At 37.4% G+C, this 26,578-nt stretch overlaps 1 protein-coding gene across 1 annotated transcript in view; it reads left to right on the forward strand.

The window, feature by feature from the left end:
• The window catches only part of RAP2A (RAP2A, member of RAS oncogene family), a 41,662-nt gene extending 31,247 nt beyond the window's left edge, over positions 1–10,415 (forward strand). Inside the window, exon 2 of the mRNA XM_012647357.1 lies at positions 6,616–10,415. Within this exon, the coding sequence (XP_012502811.1) occupies positions 6,616–6,853 (238 nt within the window). The 3' untranslated portion in view covers positions 6,854–10,415. The remainder of the gene's footprint in view (positions 1–6,615) is intronic.
• The last annotated feature ends 16,163 nt before the right edge of the window (positions 10,416–26,578 follow it).

Consider the following 26,578-nt stretch of genomic DNA (forward strand, 5'->3'; position numbering starts at 1 on the left):
GGATGGTTACAAGAAAGGAGAAGGCAACATAAAGTCTGTTGATAAACACGTCAAATGCTTTTGAGCTATTGATATTTTACAAAGCTGCCTCACTGAGAAGCCCATCAACATTCTACAGCTAAGTGATACTAGAACCAGTGTTTCTGATGTTTCGTTCAATCCATTAAGCAGAGCTGCTTAGAATAACTAGTTTTATTTATTTATACATATGTAATCAAGCTCATGAATACATCAACAATATGCAAATTCATGTCAATAAAACAAGTGTTTGTTCACAGACTATAAACTAAAATTATTTGAGCTGCATCAGCCACTGTCTGACCTGGTCATGCTCTTAAAGGAAATGTCAGGGAAGATGTGCCAGAATTGGTGAGACACCCACTGATGTTCAGGATGCAAGCAAGGTGGTATCCTGCTCATGACCCAGTTAACAAAAACATAAATTGAATAGTTTTGGAATTTTGCATCTTCAGCTTCATTTTCAAATGATGTGTTTAGAACAGGGGGAAAATAAAGACAACCCTCGAACTGTAAATGAAAATAGACCATGAAAGTAACTGCCATCACCTACTAACGAAGTGCCTCATTTTTCTAACTATTAAGGTCATTAAATAGGAAATATCTGATTTTAAATCAGAAGTTTAATTCATTATATCTCAAACAAGAAGCAGTATAATTAAAGTATGCGGCTAAACTATCGACACAGTTTTGCCATCTTAATGGCTTGTTCATGCCGGCCGCAAAGCCTGGAGAGCAAGTGGTGATGAAATCGTGAAAGGCATTTTCCACAGCTTGTTGAGAATTGAATATTTTTCCTTCCAAGAAGTGATACAAAGCCTAGAAGAAGTGGTAGTCAGTTGGTGCAAGGTCTGGTGAATAAGGTGGATGGCAGAGAGTTTCCAAGTCCAGCTTCTGTAGTTCGAGCAGCGTTGTTTGTGCCACATGTGGTAGAGCGTTGTCTTGCAAAAGGATTGGCCTGTCTCTATTGACCAGGTTTCTTGAAGCTGTAATGGATAATACCAGTGCTGGACCACCACAGAGATACCATTAGCTTTTTTTGATGAATATTCAGTTTTGAACTGTGTTTTGGCACTACATCTTTGTCCAACCATTGTACCGAACGCTTGTGATTGTCACAAAGAATCCATTTTCATCACATGTAACAATACAGTGTAGAAATGGTTCACCTTTATGTTATGACAGCAAAGAAAGGCAAGCTTTGAGACGATTTGTCTTCTGATGCTCGTTTAACTCATGCGAGACCCATCTATCCAGCTTCTTTACCTTGCCAATTTGTCTCAAATGGTCCAATATTGTTGGAGTAGTAACATCAAACCTTGCTGCTAAATCACGCATAGGTTGAGACGAATTCACTTCCACTACAGCTTTCAGCTCATCATTATCCACCTTGGTCTCAGGTAGCCCACGTGGCTCTTTTTCAAGATTAAAGTCACCAGAATGGGCTGGGCGTGGTGGCTCACGCCTGTAATCCTAGCACTCTGGGAGGCTGAGGCGGGTGGATCGCTCAAGGTCAGGAGTTTGAGACCAGCCTGAGCAAGAGCGAGACCCCGTCTCTACTAAAAATAGAAAGAAATTATTTGGACAACTAAAAATCTATATAGAAAAAATTAGCCGAGCATGGTGGTGCGTGCCTGTAGTCTCAGCTACTCAGGAAGCTGAGGCAGTAGGATTGCTCGAGCCCAGGAGTTTGAGGTTGCTGTGAGCTAGGCTGACGCCATGGCACTCTACTCCAGGCAACAGAGTGAGACTGTCTCAAAAAAAAAAAATCACCAGAATGGAACTTCACAAACCATTGATGTACTGTGAGTTCATTAGCCACATCCTTCCCAAACACTTTGTTGATATTTCGAGCTGTCTGTGCTGCATTGGTTCCACGACAGAACTCATTTTCAAAAATAACACAAATTTTTGACTTTCCATGGTTTCACAAAAATTGCTCTGAAAACAAATTTGAAAAATAATCACAGGCCAACATGTGTGTTTGAAAGACTGAGCATGTATCTTCACAGTAAAAATAAAACAAGAAGTGTCAAAGTGAAATGTCAGAGATATCAACTGTCTAACTTAGTACTTAAGGAAATCGGACATTTCGTACTTAATAACCTAATAATGAACAAGGGGTTTGCAGTTAGGGGATCCCAGGTTGACAGAGAGATCTGTACATAATCTATATAATACAGTCATTATGAGGATAAAAAATTTTACGAAATTACTAACAGAGTCAGCCCTATCATAAATGTCAAATTTGTCTTCTGAGGCCACTTTTGGCACCCAGATTCTCAGGTCTGTTTAGCCTCAAATGAACACGTTTCCTACACTGCAGGGATCCTGCAGGAGGTTCTACATTGGTCTCCCAGGCTATTCCTTGAACCATCAGGCACACTCCCACCAGTGCGTGCACTGTCTAGTCTGTGCCCTGCCTGGAATGCTCTTCCCCTGGGCTTGGCAAGCTCTCCCTTGTGCCCCTCACGTCTTTGCTCATGTGTCACCTTCCCAGCAAGCCTGTGATCATCTTACTTAAAATGATGGCATCTGTGCCCCCAGCCCACTCTCTGATCTGCATCTTCTTTTTTCCGTTGCACTTAACACCTCCTAAGAAACCCATAATTTACCTTTTTACTTACGTTTATTGTTGATATCTGTGTCCTCTGCTAGACTACAATGACTGTGAGGGCACCCATCTTTTTGTTTTGTTCGTTGATGTATCATAAGTGCCCAGAATAGTACCTGGCACATAGTAGGCTCTTGGCAAATAAATATGTGTTGAGTAGATGAAAAAGTACATGATACATTGGTTGTTCATTACTTGTTAATTATGCCACATCAGGTAGTTTTTAATATAGCCTTCAGTATTCACACAGTTAAAACCATCCCAAATATTTGTGCTTGAACAGTATTAGTCAGTAAAATGGAACTGCTTAGGTCGTGAGTGCATTTTTGACTTCTGCCTGTGAGTCAGAGCACGCTGGCAGTAGACTTGTAGGCTTGAAACCTACTGCTCGGTGTTTCGGTCCCATGAGATCTCCTAAGGTTTTCCCCCACATTTTGGCTTTAATTCTGATGTGCACTTTCATGTCTCTTAAAAATCAGCCTGTGGAAGTTCTTAGAACAGTGCTAAGCACTCAGCAATTACCCTGGTAAGTGATACGTGTTCATTGCGGGTGTGGCCCACTATGTCTGTCGTGATTTTTAACTTCAGAGCTTAAGAGCACCATAGAAATTATATAGTCCAGCTCATTTTATACCTCAAGAAACTCAGGAACCAAGAAATTAGGTAAATCCAAATTCACAAAACTAGCTAAAGGCAGTTCTGAGACTGCAGTCCTGGTCTGTTTGACTTTTTTTTTTTTTTTTAACCCACCGTATTGCTACGGGAGACGGCCAGACCGGCTTCCTCTGCTGTGCCTCCTCTTCCTGTGCTGTGCTCCACTGTCAACAGGAGGCCTGGCTTCTTTCCCTTTTACTTCTCGCCCATCTTCCTTGGCTAAGAAGGAAAATCTACCTTCCATCTTCATGTAGGATCCTATTCTGTTACCCCAACCCAAAGCCTTCTTAGAGTGCCTTTCTCACAGGTGCCAGTATTTTCTGTTAAGACCTCGATGTTTTGAGGATGCTTTCCTGCCTTTCTTGTTCCTCGTTGCCACAGTGCTCAGCACAGGGAGAGACAGGAGAAGGGGTCAGCTAACGTCAGGCAGCTGCTTTACTGTTTTTGACTTGTCTGTCTTTTGCCTGTCTCTATGCACCCCCACTTGTTTGAGCTGGGCCTGCCCTCCACAGGAGCCCCTTATCTCCCTTGGTCTGTTCTCCAGCTTCTCGACACTTCATGGCTTCTCAAGCTGGGGCCTCACACCAGTAGAGTCAGGAGGGGAAAGAAACACCACCCTGCATTGTCTAGTACTTGATTTTTATCTATATTATCTCATTTGACCTTTATGGCAACCTTGTATGTTAAGTGGGAACAGATATCCTTATTCCCTTTTTACTGACAAAGAAATGAAATACAGATACATAGAGGAAATGATCTCATTGGCAGGACTGGAAGCAGAGCCTCCAAATCCGAGTTTAGAATCTTTTCTGCTATCCCAAATTTTAATGTTAACAGAAAAGAGACAAAATGTATTACCGTCTGCTATTCTGAAATGTACAGAATATTTTTTTCTGAAGATCTTATTCAGTTTTTAAAAATCTTCGGAGGATATTAATCTGGATTTCTCTAGCATCTTCAGCATCTTGATTTTAGAAGTGATCACTGACAGATTGTAAAGGGCAGGGTCTCTGATACTGACTAAATTTTCATCTACATTTAACAGTTATTAAATGCCATTACGTATGGACCTATCTTTGCAATGTTGTAGTTGCCCTTTTGAGATTCAGACTGTTCGTAAGATTTATTCAAATTCTTGATATAAACAGTGTGTCATACATCTGTTAATAATTTGATATTTTTGCAAGTTTTAAAAATCCACATATTCTAATAGATCCTGTACTTTTTAACTAAACATATAAGAAATATTTCTTCTTTAAGTATAACACATGATATCACTTCTTGGCCTTTTGGCTAAGATCAAGTGTAGTAGCTCTTCTTATCAGTATAAAACATGATATAATACTGTATTTAAACTACAAAAATATTCCTTAAAATATTTCTCTTAACTAATAATAGAAAGTGATACCTTATCACCTTCCTTTTTATTAAATATTGTAAACAGAGATTGAAATTCGTTTTTCACTTAACTTCAACCAATAAATTTTACTTCATTGTATCGTTAAGTTACTTCTCTGCCAACCAAAGCATTTTAAAGCACACTGTGATGTATATACTCTCATAAGAAAAATGAAATGCAGTTATATCTTTGCAAGTAAAACAAATTAGAAACCAACATTGTCCTGACACGGCTGGCAGTGTTAGCTCCCTGCCACGCTTCTCTGTACAGCAGGTCAGGAGGGCGTATGTGCAAAGAGCTGAAATACGGTATTTTGTAATGCAGCTTCATTCTGCCACTTGTCTTCCCAGAGGCCAAGGGGTACACATAACTGTTTGTAAGAGCCCTAGAAGATATGAGAAACCCTTGTGTCATATGTTCAGAGCTGTCAGCATGATCTAAGGCCAGAAATCATAACAGCTGGTGTACAGTAAATTCATATAAAGTCCTTTGATGTAAATTGGAGTTGTCCAAATGATAATATCCAAATTCTAGATTAACCCTTGTTGTTACTTCTCATTTTTAAGTTGTTTTTATGTTTCAGATTGCTAAATGGCAGGCTACTTGGAGTATGCCCCCTTGTTGAGACCATTCTTAGTTTGATCTAGTGCCAAAGAAAAAAGCGAGACTGTTGGGAATACAGTTTGCTTTACAAGTTAGGGTGAATGGAGAGAACCATCTTAACAGGATGATGAAATTTGTGAAAGTATTGTAGCAAACAATACCCATCTGCCTATTATTTGGTTTTCTGAATAATAAAAATTCCATACAAATTCTGCCTCAATATCGTCTTGACTGTGTGGTGGTTTTCTCTTCTGACAGATTAGCTGTCATATTTATCTGTTTTTGCTGTTTACCTCCTTTATAAATTAGAGTTTCATTCTATGTAAGGGAAAATACATACCCAAACATATACAGTGATTTATACTAAAATCACGAAAAGCACAAAAGCCTTTTAAAATGACCTGTAAAGTAAAAATGATAGTCTTATGAAAATATATTAGCTACATTTCTTACAACAAGCATGAACAAGAATAATAAATAAATATGCAAACCTGCACTAGGTATTTTTACATTGTGACATCTGTTGTATCCTGTGCTGTGTCCCATTGTAGAGAGAATCATCTTTGGATACCAAAATGATTTAGGAGCTTTGTTCTTTGTTCTTTTCTTATCTCTTACTAGCTTTATTAGTTTAGCGTTTTCCAAACATGTTTACTCAGAGACATCTATTCTAGTTAGGAAGGGAAAGAGAGATAATATCAAATAAAACTAATGATTGAAATGTTTAACTTGTGTCAGTCTGAAAAGAACCAGAATTGTTTCTCTTTCAACTGGCTAATCTGTAACAGTTTTATAAAGGGATAGGATGTAGTTGTATTTCATGGCTTCCATCCTAATACTTTCTGCTAGCTTTTTTCTTATTTAGGAACTATTAGAACATGATCAGTTTTGTATACTTATAGAAAGAATGTAGTAAAATAGTGATAACTATAAGTTGTTTGTTTACTTAGGAGAGCTATTTATTACATGATCAACTGTGAAATTTTGAGTAAGGATCTCTTAGAATGGAAACAATTTAAATTAAGAGGATTTAGTCTTGAGTTTCCGGGAGTAAATTTCCAAGTATATCTAGAAAGATAAATTGATTTTAAAGAATGTATAACTGATTAATTAAAAGCATCATTTTGAAAAACCCATTTATGATCCACTATGAGAGCAGCTTCAAAACGCCCTCAGGTAGGTGTCAAGCCAAGTGGTGCAAACAATTTTTCATGCAACTAAAAAGACCATTTGTAGTGGAATATAGTGAAAAAAGACAATACATGTTACCTGTTTAACTTGGTGCTGAGTACTACAATATATGTCTGTTTTGTTTATTCTCTCATAGGTATGAGAAAGTGCCAGTCATCTTGGTTGGGAACAAAGTGGACCTGGAAAGTGAGAGAGAAGTGTCGTCCAATGAAGGCAGAGCCCTTGCTGAAGAGTGGGGCTGCCCCTTTATGGAGACATCTGCTAAGAGTAAAACAATGGTGGACGAACTCTTTGCAGAAATTGTGAGGCAGATGAACTATGCCGCTCAGCCCGACAAAGATGATCCCTGCTGTTCTGCATGTAACATACAATAGCATCCGAATATGGCTGTCCTGGACGGGATTTGCCCAACGTCATAGGCCACAGAAAACTCATCTACAGCAGAGTTTGCAGGATGCGTGGTGTGAATCTACAGAGAACTGCAGCCCTTATTCAGAATTGAGCAGTGACTGTCAGTTGGTATCTCTGAGTAACATTTGGGTTCAGTAGCTACAGTTTTCACCATTGTCCTCAGTCTCCTGTATGCATCTGCAACTTTAAGGCATAGCCCATCGATCTACAGGGTGATCTCATTTGAAAGCTGTGATGGCATTGTCACTGAGTTGACAGAAGCAACTATTGTATAAATTAGAAATAATCATGAGGGAGAAACCAGAAGAATTCCTATGATCACTTACAATTAAAATATTTTATCTTCTTAAAAAAAAATAAGTAAAGGAGAAATATTTTCCTACAAGAGTACTGAATTTCAGGAATTGGGATAGAGCTTCTAACCAATGTATTCCATCAAGTAAGATAATAACAGCTGACCTGCCAACAGTGTTACAGGGAGAGATTCTTTGCTCAGCTGACACATTTCTGTTTTTCAAATTTGATGCTTAATTGTAGATGTTATCCTAATTTGTGACATGGAACTAACTCATGCTTCAATCCTTGATAGAGCAAAAGTCAGAAGAGGTTGTATAAAAATACAGTCTGGCTTTAGTATTTGTAAATCACCTGCTTTGCCACAGAAAATGGAGGCTCTCACAAGGGTTTGATCAGAATTAAAACCCCAAAACCATCCTCTCTTAACCGAGCAGGGGTGGTCATTATTACTTTACCGAACAAGAAGGAAGCAACTGTGATGGGAAGAGATTGCCTAGCCTTACTAACAAGAAGCATTTTAGTAGATAAACTAGTACCATCGTGTAAGGAAAATGAAGCCATGTTGCATCCGTATGTTCCCGTTTGCAGAAACCTCACAGGACAGTACAAATATCTGGCATTTTTTTTAGGTTCGTAAATGCAGCAAATTCCTTTTCGCCTTTAAGGGCTATGGTTGTGGCGTGACCCTTGGCTAACCTGCTTTCAAAATCAAGTTTGCCGTAGCAGAGCTTTATTGCAGGCATTTAAAAAATTGAATAACCATGTGAAATAATTTGGGCTTAAAAGTAGAACATAAATTACAGAGTGGAAGGTAAGGGACAAAAAGCCTTTTATCTTTAATTTTCCTGGAGAATTATATAAAGGTTTTCTTAGAACAATTTTGCCCTGATTACTGAAGTGGCAAATAAAGCTAGAGTGAATATTTTGTTTTGAAAAGGTGCTCAAGCTCTGACGTTTTTTTTTTTTGGTTTTCATAGCCGTGAAGTATTTATCATTTGCATGACTAATGGCACAGGAAAAACCTATTCATAAGTTTTACAATCAAGTATGGAAAGGTTTTCAACTAACTTCAGAGTTATAAATGCTGAAGAGATTATCTTGAGCTGGGCCTCTGGAGATGAATTTGGCCTTCAGAACTGCAATATCACTGAGCCTACGATCCACATACCACCCCACAGTTTGTTGGCTTCACAGTCTTGTGCAAGTAACCTCTGGTCTTACGTGTGTAACTGAGAGAAGAGTGTATGTTTGTGTGTGCATGTGTGTTTATTGTTCCTAAGAATTTGGCACAAGTCAGAGATAATTGCCTATACTGAGAATCTATACTGCAGAATATAGTGTATCAAAAACATTTTTTCTTTTAAATTACTGAAGTGTCTTTTATGCATTATTGAAATCATCAGTAGCCCCCCAAGTGTTTAATAACTGGCATTAAGCTTAGAGGATTTTAAAAAAAAAAGGTTGATAGTATTTTTCATGGATGAGGGAAACCAGGATGAGGGAAACCATGGATGTGGGTGAAACCAGGCCTTGGTTGTCAAAAATCTTTGAATTGTGAATATTTACATTCTTCAGTATAATTTTTTTTATAATCCTCAATTATGAAGCGCCTTGTTCATAGGACAAAATCTTTTAGCCAATTTTATTGAAACAAATTTACATAAAAGTTAATTTGACTCAAACATGTAGAGAAACTTAAGATTCAAAAAGTATGATTTATCTACTGAAGCAGAAATATTTGTTAGTGAATTGGTTGATTTTTGAACCTCTAACTTCTCAGAATGATTCATAATTAGTAACAATTTATGACAACTTAGATTGCATATTAGAAATATCTATAAAGATTCCACTGTTTTACATTATAGATTGCTATGCAGATATGAAAAACAGGTTAAATAATGTGAATGATACGGCAAAATATAAGATGGAAAAGATTATCTAAAATGGGTTGTAATTGGAAAGGTTTGTGTCAGACAGTAAGGTGGGCTTTTACTGTAACGATGTTAATAATAACTGATTTGGCTACCTGATCAGTGTTTCCGCATAGCCCTACATATTTGGTGACAAGGCCTCAAAGACATCCCCAAACTGGAAATCCTCCTGTGCTTTTACTGTTGGTATCCATCTGGTGTGAATATAACTCAGCTTGAATGAATGTGTTTGTTGAGGTGGTAACTAAAAGCTTAAGAATAGGAAGATTGCATTTGTTGGCACACGAAATATTGGTGGCTACAGAGGAAAGTTGGTGACCTTGGGTCACTATTTATTTTATGCCCTGATCAGACTAGCAAGTAGTTAAGTGAAAGTTTTTCTAACATGCCTTAAAAATATTATGGTTTGATCCAAAGACCCACTTTTTCTTTAGCTATTGTGATAAGGTTTTCTTTTGTTTTGTTTTTTTACTTTTATACAAAGGCAGCATTTTTTTTAAGTTTCTTTCTTTTAATGTTGCAACTTTTTGATTCTTTTAAGCTGTGATAGTGATGGTAACTGATGCCTTGCATTTGTTCAACTTACACAAACTAGCCAGCATCTGATCAAAAATATTACATAAAATCTTTTCTTACACTATTGAAAGGTGCTTTGATGATTTTCTCCTTTGGTTTGTAGAATTAGGGCTGAGTTTTTGACTCTAATTGCTGCAGTTGCCATCACTTTTCTGTAGTAATACTACTGATATGCTTTTCTGTATAAAGAAATGTTGCCTAAGGCTGTCTGATATTTGTTTTCAAGGGTTTTCCAGTGTGAATGTTGTCAGTGTATGTATGAATATGAAAGTGCTTTGTTTTGTTTGTTGCTGTTGGGTCATTTGTTTTGTTTTTTCATTTTTTGTTTTTATCAGTAGTCTTGTGTTAGCACTGAGTAAGCTTTAATTGTCTCCTTAGCCAATCAAATATTAATGACTATGGGGGTCTTTTTTTTTTTTTAACGTGTCATTGTGCATCCTATTAAATCTTGATCAGGGTTTCAAGAATGACTGCAGTGGGTTTTGGAAACAGACTTATCATTATTGATTTGAGGTTTCCCAGAGATATAGTTCACAGTTAATTGTTGAGCTCTAATACAACTGACCCTTTAAAATTGAACAACAGTTTATTGTTTTGTAACAATGTCAGTTGTTAAACCTTGACATTTCAATTAAAACATCAATTGTAGTTATAACTCATGCAAATTCAACAGTTGTATTTGGAGTTAAATTATTTTAACAAATAAATTTATTTAATGAAACTCTAGATTTGTTTTGTTTTATTTCGTACATACCCATAAGTGAAATGTATTATATACAAAATTAACTAAAAATGGCCATATAATGAATTTAGTACCCCTCACACAATAACATTTAAGCTGAATTAAATTGAGAATTCATCATATAAAAAGACAGGTTAGCAGATTATTTTCATACCCTTTAAAAATAAAAGTAACATGGAAAAGATTTTAAAATCAGTCACAAATATAAATTTATAAATGATATTTTATATTTTGTATGATAGCTGGTTAATTTGAAGCCTGATGCTAAGGTTGACAGAACTGTTCTAGATAATTAACATCCATTAGCAATATCACTAAAATGTTTCAGTGTCTTTCCAATGATGGCTTGAAGCTGTCTTTTTGTTTTCAGGTCATGTGGATCTGAAGGTGCCAGAAGCGAAGGTTGCTGCCAGGCTGTGGGGCCTGCTGATTCTATATGGGGCCCTGTGAACGTTGACAGATGCTGGGAGTTGCATACAGCCTTCGCGGCTCTGATAAGGAACCCATTCATCGCTAAGCCAGTTGAAACTATGCCTTTTGGTTCTGTTGCCTTCAAACTATTGAAATCCCCTGGCTACATTCCACCAGTTGAGAAGCTTCATTGTTTTAGATTATAAGAATAATTTGAATGAATATAACAGAGGCACTGTAGATGGACTCTCAAATATTTAAAGGAAAACGTGCCTATATTTTAGTAATAAATATCTTTTGATTAGCTTTATAATCGCATTTGAATTGTTTGTGAATTATTTAAACCCCTATCAAATTCTAATTTGAATTGGGAGAATTTCTTTGAGGCTGACTGAAAAGTAGTATATTGAAATTCTCCCAAGTTGTACTGTTTATTGTTTATTAGAGGTCCATGAATAAAAATATAAACAGCTGAAGGAATTAAGGTTTCACCCCGTTTGGAGTCCAGCTGACCTCTAGGATCTATGAAGCAGAGAATATTATCACAAACTCATACAAAAAGCTGTTGACCTTTTACTCGTTTCTTAATTTAAAATATATATGTTGCCATTAAATACTAATACAACATAGTGGCTCTTCATTTGTTAAATGGATAATTTCAACTGGTTTTACATTTTTCAATGTCATCAAAATGGTTTTTGTCCACCCCACACACATACATTAGAGTATTGGGTTTTAAAAGATTTGCTGCTCTTCTAGGTAAGGTGCTGTGTTATTCCTTCCTATATTTTCTTAGAACAAATAGTTGTCCTGTTACCCTGTAAGGATTCCTCCAAGACTCATTAGCAGAGGAAAAGGTAAAGGACCTTGCTTGAGAGAGTAAATACAAAGACTTATTCAGTATGCATGAGCTAGGAAAGAAGGAAACTGAAGGAATGATATTTGGTTTATGGGAATTTTTTATAAGATCCTCCCATTTCAAAGACTGAAAAGTATCAAAGATTTCATTGTTACACATTTACATTTTTACATTAATAGTATTTTGGGTATGATTTACTTTTTTACCTTAAAAAAAAAATCAGGCGTTAGTGAAAAATGCAAAGAAGAAAAGGAAAAGTCACCCCAACTTCCAGTTCCCCAAAAGAACCATGTTAACAATTGATGTAAATCATTACGGGCATATTTCTATGCATATATACACACATATATATATGCTGGTACATAACACATACACATAAGTAGAAGAGTGAATAACTCAATGTTACTTTTGAGAAACTGTGGCTCCAACTACTAAAAATAAATCACCGAAGGTCACACGACTAATAAAGTGCACATCCAAGCTTCTATCGCTAAATCGCCTTTCCCCACTGTTGTTTCTTTTACTTAAATTGAATCCACACATTCCAGGCTCATTGAGCTATTACGTGTTGAGGGTCACTCCTGCGTCTGGCACTGTGCAACCATACAGAGATAGCTGCATGCACATCAACCCTGATGTCAAAGGCATCCTAGTCTTACCTCCCTGCATTTCCCTTTTCTTTCAAGGCAGATACAAAGTAGTCTACTGGCAAGAAATAGTTTGCACCTCCCTCACTTTTACATGCCAGTACGCCAGTAACCCAGGCTGAGCCAGAGTCTCAGGCACAGCCCACAGAGATCGCTGCTGGTTCCATTATTTGTTCCCAAGGCCCATGCCACCAACCTGAGCTAGTCCATCCTGGGAACCTGCAGTGTCTGTGTGATGGGGTAGGGGTGCATGGTAGTACAGCACACTTGGGGGTTCTGCTGTTAAAGGCTGGGGCCACTGCCTAAGGAAGAATTCAGGCTAACGGTAGGATCTGCAAGGGGCAGTGGGGGCACTGAGCCAGTTTGGGGACAGCAATAAAAATGATACTACACTGGAGAATAAATGCTGGCTAGCTCCATGCCTAGAGTTAAATATTAGACGTTTTTAGGTTTCAGTGAGATTTTTAGTTAAAAACATCAGGATCAGAAAGTGTTTTCTAAGACCTTCCTGCAAACTGAGGGGTGAGTGATTCACAGTTACTTGGAGTGACTTAAATAAATCATTGTTTACTGGAGAGCTACTAACATCAAGAAGTTAAATAGTATTAGTGAAGGAACAAGAGTTTCTGTAAGGAGTCACGAAATCTGAGTAAGATAGTGTAAGATGTGAAATAAAGAAGTATGAACCAAAGCAACCAGGGGCTTAATTTATTTAGTCCTTTGTTAGGTAGGTCTATGTGGTAAGAAAGTGAGATAACCATGAGTTAGAATCTAGGTTCCAGAGGGAGATCTGCTAAGAGGATGTTCCAGCAAATGGGCATTGCTTATTTCTTTGATTGTTACCCAAAGTGTGTTCTGAAGAGTTCTTACACCATGAGATGTTCTGCAGAAAATAATTCTAGAGTCAAGTTAAGTTTGGGGAAGCCTGCATACTACATCTCACATCTTGATAAAGACCTAAAGAAATTCCACTGATGTCCCAAAACTAACCTGACCCCAGGATACTTTCTTCAGATAATAATAATACATTAGTAGCACACTCTGGAGTAAAATTTGGGAAATGCTGCTATTATTAATAGATATTTGGCCTCCAAATCCTGCTGTAAGAACACTGTCCAGATGAGGGGATCTGGGTCAGTTGTGAGCCTGAAAACTCTTCTGGTCCCTCTAGTCTCTCGAGGGAGGGAGAGAAAGAGGAGGAGAGAGGAGGGGACAAGAGGAGAGGGACAGGAGGAAGAGGAGAGGAGGCAATCTACAATTGATAGACATTTGGGTCATTTCCCGTTGGGGGTCTATTATAAATAAAGCTATTATTAACATTCTTGTACATGACTTTTGGTGGACAGACACAATGCTCACTCCTAGGTCAATATCTAGGAATGGAATTGCTAAAGATATGCTTGTTTTTCGGCTTTGGTAGACATGGATGAATAGTTGTCTTGAGTGGTTGTACCAGTTCACACAAACAGGAAACGTGTGAGAACTCTTGTTGCACCATGTCACAGGATGGATTACTGGGAAGCAGGCTGTGATACAGAGCTTAACGTGCAGGATGTTTATTGCAGAGTGTCTTGGAACCAACAACTCCCGTGGAAGAGATTAGTAGGAAGTAAGATTGAAAGTTGAGGGATGCAGGTCCCACAACAACCTGGAGTGGGGCTGGGGGAGTTAGAATGGCCCTCAGAATTGCCCCACGTTGGGCCAAAATAGCTAGTCCCCTCTCCCCTACCTCCATCAGCGATTTGGACAAGATGCAACTGAAGCAATCCATGAAGGCTCGGAAAGTGAAGACCTAGCATTTCCAGCTGCAGCTGGGGCAACAATCACTTGATTGAAAGGCCATCTGGGTGGCACCTCACAGTTTCTACCAACTCCACACCCCCACACACATACCTGACACTGTCAGTCTTTCTCATTTATCATTTCAGTCATTGTGGTGGGTGTGTATTGGTAGGTCATTGTGGATTTAACTTGGGCTTCTCTAAGGCCAGTATATTCATATGCATATTGGTCATTAGTTATCCTCTTTGGTGAAGTGCTATTCATGTCTTTTGTTTTATTGAGTTAAACAACTCAAAAAGATTTATTTAATATTTTTCTTGTATGTATGTGGAAGTCCTTTATATTTTCTGGACACATGTTTATAAATACAGTATACTATGCCAGTCTGAAGCTTATCTTTTCATATTCTTGGTGTCTTCTGTTAAGCAGAAGTTTTTAATTTTAATGAAGTCGATGCATCAATCTTTTCTTTGATGTTTTGTTGTTTCCGTGTTCTTTTTATGAAATCTTTGCCTACTTTCAGGTTGTTTTTGACCTCCAGTCCCTCAGCAGTATGCTGAGTTGACCTTATGAATAGAATAATTGTAAAATAACTATTGTAATCATACAGTTTGTTGAACAAACAGTGATACACCAACCATCATTAATCAGTCTTTGTTTCATATTATTGATGAAATATTTAAAGATTTAATTAACAGGGCTGGCTTTTGGCCAGCATTTCCCTGAATGTATTTCATCAAGTACTAAGTTGATGTTGAATAGGAAAAAGGTTTCTCCAGGTTGAGAAACAACTGGTTAAACAAAGTGAAACAGGTTTTTGAAGTTTTCAATATCCAGATGTGGATTATGTAACATCATGAGAGATAGTAGATATGTTACATCCCCCAAAGTATTTAACCATAGAATGCTTTTTTCCTCAGAGCATTTCACAGGACTATTATGTATTTGTGAAGTGCTGTGAAATATATATATATTTATAATGTATAATATTTATATATATAATATATATTATATTTCGCAGGACTAGTATATCACAGTTTAGAAAATATATCTCAAGACAAAGGGTTCAACAAAAAAGATGTTAAGAAAAAACTGAATCCAAGCATTCATAGTGAAATTAAAAAATAATACTAAGGGCCAGGCGTGGTGGCTCACGCCTGTAATCCTAGCACTCTGGGAGGCCGAGGCGGAAGGATCACTCTAGGTCAGGAGTTCGAGACCAGCCTGAGCAAGAGTGAGACCCCGTCTCTACTAAAAATGTGAAGAAATCAGTTGGACAACTAAAACTACATAGAAATAAAAAAAATTAGCCGGGCATGGTGGTGTGTGCCTGTAGTCCCAGCTACTTGGGAGGCTGAGGCAGGAAGATCGCTTGAGCTCAGAAATTTGAGGTTGCTGTGAGCTAGGCTGACCCCATGACACTCACTCTAGCCTGGGCAACAGAGCGAGACTCTGTCTCAAACAAACAACAAAAAAAAATACTAAGGAGGACTGGCCATTTACAGAAGAATACTAGCCAATAGATACAAGAAAACTGGAAGAGTCAAGAAATCCTCATTTTGCAATCCCCCATATAAAAGTGGGTCCAGGCAAGGATCAGCAATGCTAAGACCACCGGGTAGAAAGGTTATAGGTAAACAGACATTTGCAAAGTACTTCCTAGTTACCAAGGCAAAGAGGTGGCTTTTCAGTAATGAGATCTGGCTGATGCCACCTGAACCAGGTGATCAAACCAAGCACCACCAACGATGGGGCAAAATCCATCATGGGCCCCTCTGGGACACAAAGGAAAGCACACCCCATGTCACCTATGTGGTATTCTTAACCTGAATCTAATCATGGGAAAGTGATCAGACAAATCCACATTGTGAGACATTCCACAAGAATAGGTTTGGATGCTTCAAAAATGTAAATGTCTTGAAAGACAAAAATAATGGTGTAGGTAAGGGGCTGTCCTAGATATAAGAGATATTAAAAAAGAAAAGAAAACAATTCCTCTTCACATTTTTCCTGCTTCCTTGTCCTTCACACGTGCAATGTAGGTCCATCAGGAAACTCATTGCGCATAGTGACTCAAAAGAAGGAAAATGGGCCCTGCCCCTAAAGGATTGCATCAAAATCTGTGTGGATCTCTGTAGAACAAGCCAATCTTTCTCCTGCCCTGGAAATTTGGAAACCTCCTTCTACTGCGGATTGTGCTCTACTCCTCTCCCACTGGGAACCACTGGATTAAACTGGGGTTTCCTTGCAACGTAAGTGATTCTTGTAATACTTGCTGCCCAAAGAGCCCGGTTCTGATCTTCTGCTGTCTTGTGGCTGACCAAGAGAAACTAAAGAAAGCCTGGGTGCCACTATCCTGGGCAAAAGCAAGAGCAAATAAGTAACTGCAGCGTTCACCCCCTGAAACTTGAATGGAAGATTTGGGATAGACATCAGTTGGTCCCCTAAACCAATACAGCTGGTTTATTCTCCCTTCCAGCTTCTGTCCTCTTTTCAAGTCCTTCATTTTGTCTGATTTGCCAGGAGGACCTTCCGTGGCCACATGTCACTGGATTTTCTCCACATCCTAAACATAGACAATTACTAATTAAGTCATTAACATTATTACCTTTTAAGAATGATTTTGGCCCAGTGGTTTCTGTGGTGGTTTTTCTCGCAATAAAGATCTTTCAGGGAGGGGAAGTAGCTCACTTGAGCAGCTAGCTTCAACAACTGCCTGTTTTTCCCTTCACCACCCAGGGACATGTGATTTGTAACCGAAACAAAGAAAAGTGCACAAAACTCTTCTCATTCACTCATAGCAGTAGTAGTATTCATTGTATACATTTTTTTAATGATCAGCCTTTTTATAAATATCACACACAGCAAAACTGATTGCTCAATATTAACTTTAAACTGGGGCAATGGTGATTGTCACTGTTTGCCATGATATCTGTCAGGACTCCTCTGTTGGAACCTCACAATGCTGCCCATGGCCTTGGGCTTGGGGTTTGGAGGGCAGAAGAGCAGGCAGGAAAGGCTGGGACACTGGAACTCAGCCTGGGAACCAAGGCAGATACTTCCTGGGAAGGAAGAAGGTAGAGTCCTGCAAGGGTAAGAATTGGCAGGAGTTCTTGGTGGGGAAATGTGATTCTAAGTGGAAAACTATAAAATAATGGCTCCTCTTCTTATTACTTGAAGGGATTCCAAATAGTTGCAAAAGGATACATCTTTTCTTCTCATTTCTTTCTATCTGCAGAGTTCCTAATGTTCCTTGAAGATGACTGTGTCCTCTTTTCTTTCTTACAATGACTTGTCAGCCCAAGTCCTGAACAAATATTGTCTGACGTATTAGCACATCAGTAGCTTAGAAAAATATAATTAAAGGTAAAATGTACTGGAACTGAACAATATAGATACCCTAGTCACTCACTTTTAATTGCATTTGGATGGATTCTCCATTGCCATGGAAACTTTCTACCCTTAGCAAATTTTGAAGGCAGAGATCCAAAGTTTCACAGTTCTGCATCTTACATCAATTTCTTGTTCTATTTATGAGTTTAAAAGCTATGCTGAAACTTTCCCTTGGGTTAACTTGCAAACTTAGCTGTTGTCAATTGCTCAAGACAGTTAATATAAAAGGCATTGTTTGCTTTCCATTGGTACAAATTCTTTTATATTCTTTATTGTCTGCAGTTTGGTTGATTCACTGAATGGTTCTGTTCAATATGGTAGTCATTGGCCACATCCACATGTAGCTATTAATATTCATATTAATTAAAATCAAATAGAATTAAAATATAATTATTCCTTAGCGCTAGTCAAATTTCAAGACTTATTAGCGACATGTTATGTGCTCAGTAGCCATAGGTAGGTAGTGGCTATGCATACCGGACAGCAGAGATATAGAACTTTTCCATCATCACAGAAAGTTCTATTAAACAGTACCATATTCAGATGAAAAATTTGCTTACATCAGACTTACTCAATTTTATTTGTATAAAGCCAATATTATATGCAGAGCTAGCTTTACGGGTGGGCAACCTGTACAGTCATACACGGCTTCACACTTAGAAGAAACCAGTGCTCAGTTTAATCTTTTGTTGTCATAATCTTGAAATTCTTAATAATTTTGAACACGGCTCTGAATTCATGTAATGGGCTCCTCAAATTATGTAGCCAGTCCTGTACATATGAGATGGAGCTTGGATGTTGAATTTTTTGTTTCCCTTCCCTTGCAATTGGTTCTTTTTCGGCCGCCTTTAAATTTTTAGAGAATAAGGAACAGCAGTTAGCACATAAAATAAAATTGTGATGCCTGGAATCCTTCAGCCCTGTGGTCCCCTACCCCCAGGCTGCTGACCAGTACCGGTCTGTGGCCTATTGGGAACCAGGCTGCACGGTAGGAAGTGAGCGGTGGGCAAGTGAGTGAGATGTCTTCAGTATTTACAGCTGCTTCCCATCACTCACATCACCACCTGAGCTCTGCCTCCTGTCAGATCAGCAGCGGCGTTAGAGTCTCATAGGAGCACGAACCCTACTGTAAGCTGCGCATGCGAGGGATGTAGGTTATGTTCCTTACGAGAATCTAATGCCTGATGATCTGAGGTGGAGCTGAGGCGGTGGTACGGAGCAGCTGCAAAGACAGATTATCATTAGCAGAGAGGTTTGACTGCACAATAAATACAATGTGCTTGAATCATCCTGAAACCATCCCCACCCCACCCCAGTCCATGGAAAAACTGTCTTTCATGAAACCGGTCCCCAACAAAAAGGCTGGGGACTGCTGCTTTAGGCCATCTCAATAGAGAACCTCATCAAGGATTCAGCTTTAAATAAAGTCTGTTCCCAGGATGATAAAAGCCTAAAACAATGTCCTGGCAATGTCAATATTAAGGAAAAGTTCGGGTTCTCTTATTAGCAGTAATTTTCTAGCATGGATTCTGAGTTGCTCACGGTAGAATCCCTTTCTCTCAAACAGCCTTGCCAGAGCTCAGTTTTAAGATTTAACCTGGTTTGTTTTATTCCTCATCCATTCATCCCATTATTCTTGCAATCATTTATTTAAGAAATATGAGGCATTGATTATGTGGGAGACACTGTTATAGGTCTGAATAAAAAATTATGCGGCGCACACCTACTGTTGCCATCTGGTATGTTATGTGCTGCAATTAACCCCACATTAACAACAGATATAGGAGGACAGTAAAATCAAAGCAGCCTGAGTATCACCAAGAATTTATTAGCTACTCTCCATGTTTCCATGGTCACATTAAAAAAAAAAAGGCGGGATGAATGTACAACAATTCCTACTGATTCATGTATTAATACTGTGTTATGAAAAGGAAAGCTTCATTCCAAAGCAAATTTTGGTTAGGTTTTTTTTTTTTTTTTTTTGCCAAAAATATATACCAACCAGAAAAAGAAAAAATAGCACAGGTAAGTCGTGTTCACTTATCTTGGGAACTTACTGCATTATGTGCTTTTCTGTAAAATTTGATTCCCAATTACGTTTGAGTTAAACTAACATTTGTGTTGGTGTTGTATTCCCTTAGTTTATATGATCCAGGTATGTATCAAATGACAAAGGGAAGATAGCATGTGATGAAACTGGCCAAGAAAAATTTGTAAAGCAGAGACACTCATGTTGAGAATTGCAATATCATATAAAAAGTCCTAAATGTTCTTCTTTCCCATCAATATCTTGGGAAGCTTGCAGAAATACATACTGCATAAGTTTACTAGGAGAAAAGGGCAAAGGGAATATAATAGAAAAATAAGGGGGCAAAAAACACAAGGGTGAAGTTGTCTTTCAGAACTTCATGCCAAATGGTCCTGTATTTTTGGGAGCCGAATTCTTCATACTTGTTTCTGAGTTCCCTGGCAGCCAAAGCCAAGAGGAAAACAAAACTACACTATTTACAGTGTCCTTGAGATCAAAATAACCAACTCTGCAGATTTGTACCAGATGTTCCTGTGGATCCTGTGTATAATGTGACAAATGGTACCATCGGCTACCAAGTGGGGAGTGTTTTGTTGTTAGTCTTGTGATCACTGTCACCTGTTTATTTGTTAACGTATATTCCTATCAATGTTTAATGTTTATAGAATAATTTTTGGCTTTTCTATAAAGGGGCAGATTTTGAAACATTCTATTTATAATATTCCAGGAAGATGAGGATTTTGTTTGTTTCAGATTTCAGGCACAGTGACGACACCAACGACACCAACTGATGGTAAGTGGATTTTTCAAATGTGGAGAATGAGGAGAGGACTCAAGTGAGGGATTTAGGGGCATGGTTATTTTATAGCAGCCCCCCTCCCGCCCCCGCTTGGATCTTTCACTATAGAAGAGATGGCTTGGGATTAAAGAAGAAACAAAAGAAGAGAGGGGCAGGAAGACAGATTAGGGAGCAGAGAGCAGTCCTGAGCAATTACCTCTGTTGGATTTAGATTCCTAAACAACGACATAAGAATGTCCCGTGGGAAGATGCTAGACATTCAACAGAAGCAGAGATGGAGGCCATGGGCTCTCTCAGCATGACATCGGGATAATATTTGGGGCTATTTAGTCATATGTATTTTTAAATAGACATTCCTTTTAAGAGCAGTTTTAGGTACAGAGAAAAACTGAGCAGAAGTACGGAGAGTTCCCATATATCCCCTTCCCCCACACCCACAGCCTCCCCCACTATCCACATCCTGCACCAGAGTGGTGCATTTGTTGCAATCAATCAACCTACAGTGACACTTTATTGTCACCCATAGTCCATAGTTGACATTAGGGTTCACTTATGCTATTGTACATTCTATGGGTTTTGACAAACATACAATGCCATGTATCCACCCTTATAAGCCCATGTATTTTTATCCTCAGGAAAACCTGGTTCCTTGTAGTCCTGGGGCTAGATTTAAGCATGAGGTTATCTAAGCCCAGGGAACAAGAGCTCAGGAGATGAAAAAGCCCCAGCCAAGTCCTCCTGTTCCCTGGTACACACCAACAGGTCTAGGCCAGGAGGGTGGAGTGGGTGGTGGACGTGCAGCTCAGGAGTTTGTTCCTCATTAACTCCAAGTTTGACTTTCTCTAGTCCTGGTGTGGAAAACTATACATAAGTGGGAGGTGGAAATAGCACGTATAATGTAAAATAATGGAGTGTGGGATAAATCTAATTAGGAAAAGTCAATTATAATCTTACCTCAGAAGACTGAGATGCTTGGGGAAATGGATTGAATTTTAAAGTTAATTAGGCAATAATATATTGTGCCATTTGTTGAAAATCTTTCTAAAATTTATGTGTTCATTTCAGAGTTACAATAGAGCAAGTTCGGGGGCCATATACCAGTTTCTAATTCCCCATGAAATTGCCCATGACAACACTGAATACTAAAAACTGAAAGAATGCCAAAGTCAAGGTGGAATTTCCACTGACTGCATCATCCCTGTATGTTACCACAGTAAATACACACACACAACCACATTAACTTAAAGACAAAATACTAAAAATAATCTCAATATGTTAAAAGACATGATGACATGATGATTACTATGTCATCAATGTCTAACACTCTTCCAAAAGTTTTACCCATTCAGTAAGACAAGAAAAAGATCTAAGGTAGAGATAAGAAATAGTAGAAATTAAGAGAAAAAATATTGCAGATATACCACTGTCTATTTGAAAACTTAAGAAAATCAACTGGAAAACTATTATAACTAAAAAGGAACACAAATACAGCTGGCCCATTGTATCTGTAGGTTCCACATCCACGGATTCAAACAACCATGGATAGAAAATATTTGAAAAAAAACACACAAATAATAATACAACAATAAAAATATTGTGTTTTATACAGATAAAATAAAATACAGTGTAACAACTATTTATACAGAATTTACATTATTTAATATATTAGGTATTATAAGTAACCTAAGGTGATTTAAAGTATACAGGAGGTTGTGGATAGGTTACATGCAAATACTATACCATTTTATTACAGGGATTTGAGCATCCATAGATTTTGATACCCAACTGGGTCCTGGAACAAATCCCCCAGGATATCAAGGGAAGACTCAGTGTATACATAAATCCATGCTAACCATAGTAAGTTAAAAGATAACTTAAAAATCCCACTCATTATTGCAAAAAAAGAGAAGGAAACAAAAAAAAGAGAGAGGTGAACAAACTATGTTGAAGGAAACCACGAAACTAAATCATGTTCCTAAGAGATATCTTGATATGTTGCTAGGAGACCCGACACTTTAAGAAGTTATTTTTCTTGAATTTAACGTATTCCCTTAATGCAACATCAATAAAAATGCCAATTTTGAGGCAATCGATAAAATGATTATTGTATATAGTTCATCTAGAAAATAAATTGAAAGAAAAAGATCAGAATATTTTAATAATTGTCTTAGTCCACTTATGTTGCTATAAAAAATATCTGAGGCTAGGTAATTTATAAAGAAAAGGGGTTTATTTGGCTCATAGCAGACTGTAAGAGAAGCATGGCACCAGCATTTGCATGGGGTGAGGGGCTCAGGCTGCTTCCACTCATGGCAGAAGATGAAAAGGAGCCAGTGTGTGCAAAGATCACATGGCAGAAGAGGAAGTAAGACAGAAGGGAGAGAGAGGTACCAGGCTCTTGAAACAACCAGCTCTTGTGGGAAATCATGGAGTGAGAACTCACTCATTACAGCCAGGACTGCATCAAGGCAGTCATGAGGGATCTGCCCCCATGACCCAAACACCTCCCACTCAGTCCCATCTCTAACACTGAGATCAGATTTCAACATGAGGTTTGGAGGGGACAAACAAATCAAACTATAGCAATAATGTAGAGAAATGTGAGGGGATCTTGAGTGCCTAATCTTAAAGTATTTGATAAAACTACAATAATTAAAATGAAAAATGAATAAATAAATACAATTCTATACGTATTTGGAGTCAGACCTGGCTGATTCTGTACCAACTCTTAGTGGGGTTATCTTGGGCAATTGATTAAACTTTTATAAAATAATTTCTTTTTCTAGAAAATGAATATAATAATACATATATCATGCAGCTGTGGTTAAAACTAAATGAGATAATTTTATCACTTGGCATAATACCCACCACACTTTTACTGTTGTTTTATTAGATAACAGAGCCTTTAGCAAATGGTGTTCCATGAATCAAAAGAGGGTCATTTTTAAACCTGATAAAGAAAATAATTTACAATGACATTGTATTACAAATTTACACGTACTGTAGTAACAGCCATTGCTGGTAGTGGCGTGGTAAGGTGGACCTGAGAGAGTAAAATGCTGCAGAATTACTGGAGAGTAATTTAACAATATTTATCAAGAGCTTCAAACATGTTTCTACCTTTAATGAAGTAATTCTGTTTCTAGAAATCTAACCCAAGAAAAAATTAGATAGGGAAAATATATTAGTTATATTATATATAACAACTCAAATATTCAACAGTGAAACTATTAAGTAAAATATGATATATCTCCATGAGACTATTTTAGCCTATGTATATTTATGCAAATAAAGAATTATAAATGGCATAGTGAAATGCTCAGAGCAGAATAAAGAATGTATATACTGTATAATCCCAATTTTTAAAGTTAAAGCCATATAGATATATATATCTATATATGACAAAAAAATAACATATATCTCTGAATTGTTGAATTACTTTACACTTTTCCACATTTTCCAAATATTCTACAATAAGCAATTACTTGTTTTATGATAGAAAATACATATTATTTAAAATAAGTTATCTCATAACAGGCCACTATAAACCAAGAAATTAAAGAAAGGTATAAGATCTAAACATTCTTTAAATGAAATAAAATATATATGTATTTCCTGCCTTAGTATGGTTTAATTAGTTTGATTAATATTTTTGGCTCAATTTGGGTTATTTAAAAGGCTTGAGGTTATCTCTGAAAATATTAATCATTCTACAGTATTTATAATATAATATTAAAGAGTAGACTATTAGACAAAATGTGTTTTTAGGGAAATGACATAATAGTCCCTGGAATAGTAGATATAAATGTTTATGTTTTAAATGCTATTGACACAATTACTGTTGTAATTTTTCTCTTTCTCTTAAACGAATAATTTTATTTAAAAAAAATTGAGGGTCACAGATATTTGGACTCTTGTTAATGGAGATTCTCCTATTTAGTGAAGATTACAGAGTACCTGTACATAAGGATTTCCTGTATTATTGAGGAAATGAATATGGTCCTTGGAACATATCAAATCTTGGTGAGAATTCCCATTTACTCACTAGCTATATGGCTGTCCAAATTACTTTACCTCTATCAACCTCAGTGACCTCAACTAAAAAATGGGGACAGTCCTAAAAGTTGTTTTGGAGTCATTCCTGGCACACGTGTGCCTAGGATTCAGGTTTTACCCCAAGAAACTAAATTTAGAAGACAAAATTTTAAATAGAAAAATAGAAAACAATGTACAATTTTAAAATGTATTGTATTTATAAAATGAATACATAGTCTTTTAGCAGCACAGGGGAAAAAAAACTGAGTTAGAACAGTTAGCAAAAACAAGTGGTTAAAATTGGAACAGACCAGAGGATGTGTTTGGAATTAGGATTTGCTAGTTTGGCCTCCTTGGGCTTGTAGTGTAAATGCTCAATGGATCCCCCAACCCGTCTCACCCCTCTCAGCCCCTTTCTTCCTATATAGCCATGATCATTAGAATTGAGTTTTCTTGCAAATTAAATATTCTGATTCATTGACATTACCATAAATGCCAAAAACAGTTTACACATTCCTAAATAACTAAAACTTAATAAAATGCACTTCATCTGAAACTACTCTGAACACAGTCATAGATTGTGAATCAAAGATAGTATCTGAATCTCTGTAGATTGAAACATTAATTCGAGATCTTACAGGATTGTCAATTTAAACATTATTTGCATAACATGGTAAATAAAAGCCTGTTTTTTAAAACTTTATGGCTTTCTATGTATGTATAGGAGTTCGTGACAATAGGTTGGATAATTATAGCTACTGAAAAAAGAGGAATTACAACATAATGGGAATCTCCTGTGTTGGATCAGAAACCAATTGGGGCAAGTTTTGCTGAGTCCAGTGATTGTCTGAATATACATGGATGACTTAAATACTTAAAACTACTCTGTTTTAATTCAAGATGAATTTTTATTCACCTTGAAAAGTGAATAAAAATCAAGAACTGTGTCATTTTTCTTTGTGGGTATTTGTGTTGTAAATGTCTACGTCGACTTTTTGAGAATCAGAAATCTCCAGGGCCTGTGCAAATAAATAGAACATAACAGAACATACTTTATATTCACACCCATTGTCTTTAAAGCATTTAAAAAGATAAGAAGCAGCTCCAGCAAAGGCACGAGAGAAAGCAAAGAAATACTTACTACAAATAAAATATTCAGAAGTCTGCAAAGAGATTAATTTTAAGAAGGAGAATCAATATGAAAAGCACAGTACTGTTTGGCACTGATCTTTCTGGCTTTTTTAGCCCTGGGCAGAGGGACAATCTTGATAGAAGAGGAGCTAAAATATTGACTGCTGGCATGTGGATGTATATATTGGTCCAAGCATGTGTGAATTAATCATCTAGAGGGAAAAAAGATAGCATTTGGTTTTGGCAGAAAGAGTTGTAGAGTTTGCAAAATAATAGGCCTGGACAATAAAAATATTGGCTCAGTGCAAGGAGGTGGAGACTAACATCAAAGAATCCAAGGATTGAAAGAGACTTGAGAGATTGTCACATTTGTCCTTATTAGTAGGTAAATGCCAATTAATCAACCCACCCTCGTGGTCTGTTCTAGTCTCCGGACTTCTCAGAAGCCATTCCCAACCTCTCTGAGAATTCAGCCACGGGGATTAAAAGAATAACTTCCAGCCTGGGTTTTGCAGCATGCTGGACAAGTATCTCAACAATTATCTGCCAAAGATAAATCGATTTGAATTCACTTTCATTTAAACCGTAAACAGTGTGCATCACTTTGAGGAGTGGAAGAAAGTATCGCAAAACCAAATACTTTAAAAAACGAACATTAAATTGCCTTTTTGCTGACCTCAGAAGATTCCCACATTTTAAAGCCAACATTAAATCTTGGTAAATTCTATTCTTCTTTATGCTTAAGTGTTATATTTAGTGTCATAGACCTTGAAGGTAACCTGGAGATCACCTTATCCAGACGCTCAGCTTTATCTATGAGGATACTGAAGCCCAGAACTTTATAACCACCCAGTGCTCATAGATGTTCCACAGTGCCACAAATGGATTATGTCCCAAACAGAACTCACTGTAGTCCACCAAATTTGTTCTTTTTCTTACACCCTCCATTTCAGAAAATAATGGAAGCATCTTTCTAGTTACCCGATCTAAGAACTTAGAAAATATCCCAAACCCTTTTCCTTAACTCCAAATTATATCATTTCCATCCATCCATCC

This window comes from Propithecus coquereli, unplaced genomic scaffold (genome assembly GCF_000956105.1).
Source record: "Propithecus coquereli isolate 6110/MARCELLA unplaced genomic scaffold, Pcoq_1.0 Scaffold262, whole genome shotgun sequence".
Classification (NCBI taxonomy): Eukaryota; Metazoa; Chordata; class Mammalia; order Primates; family Indriidae; genus Propithecus; species Propithecus coquereli.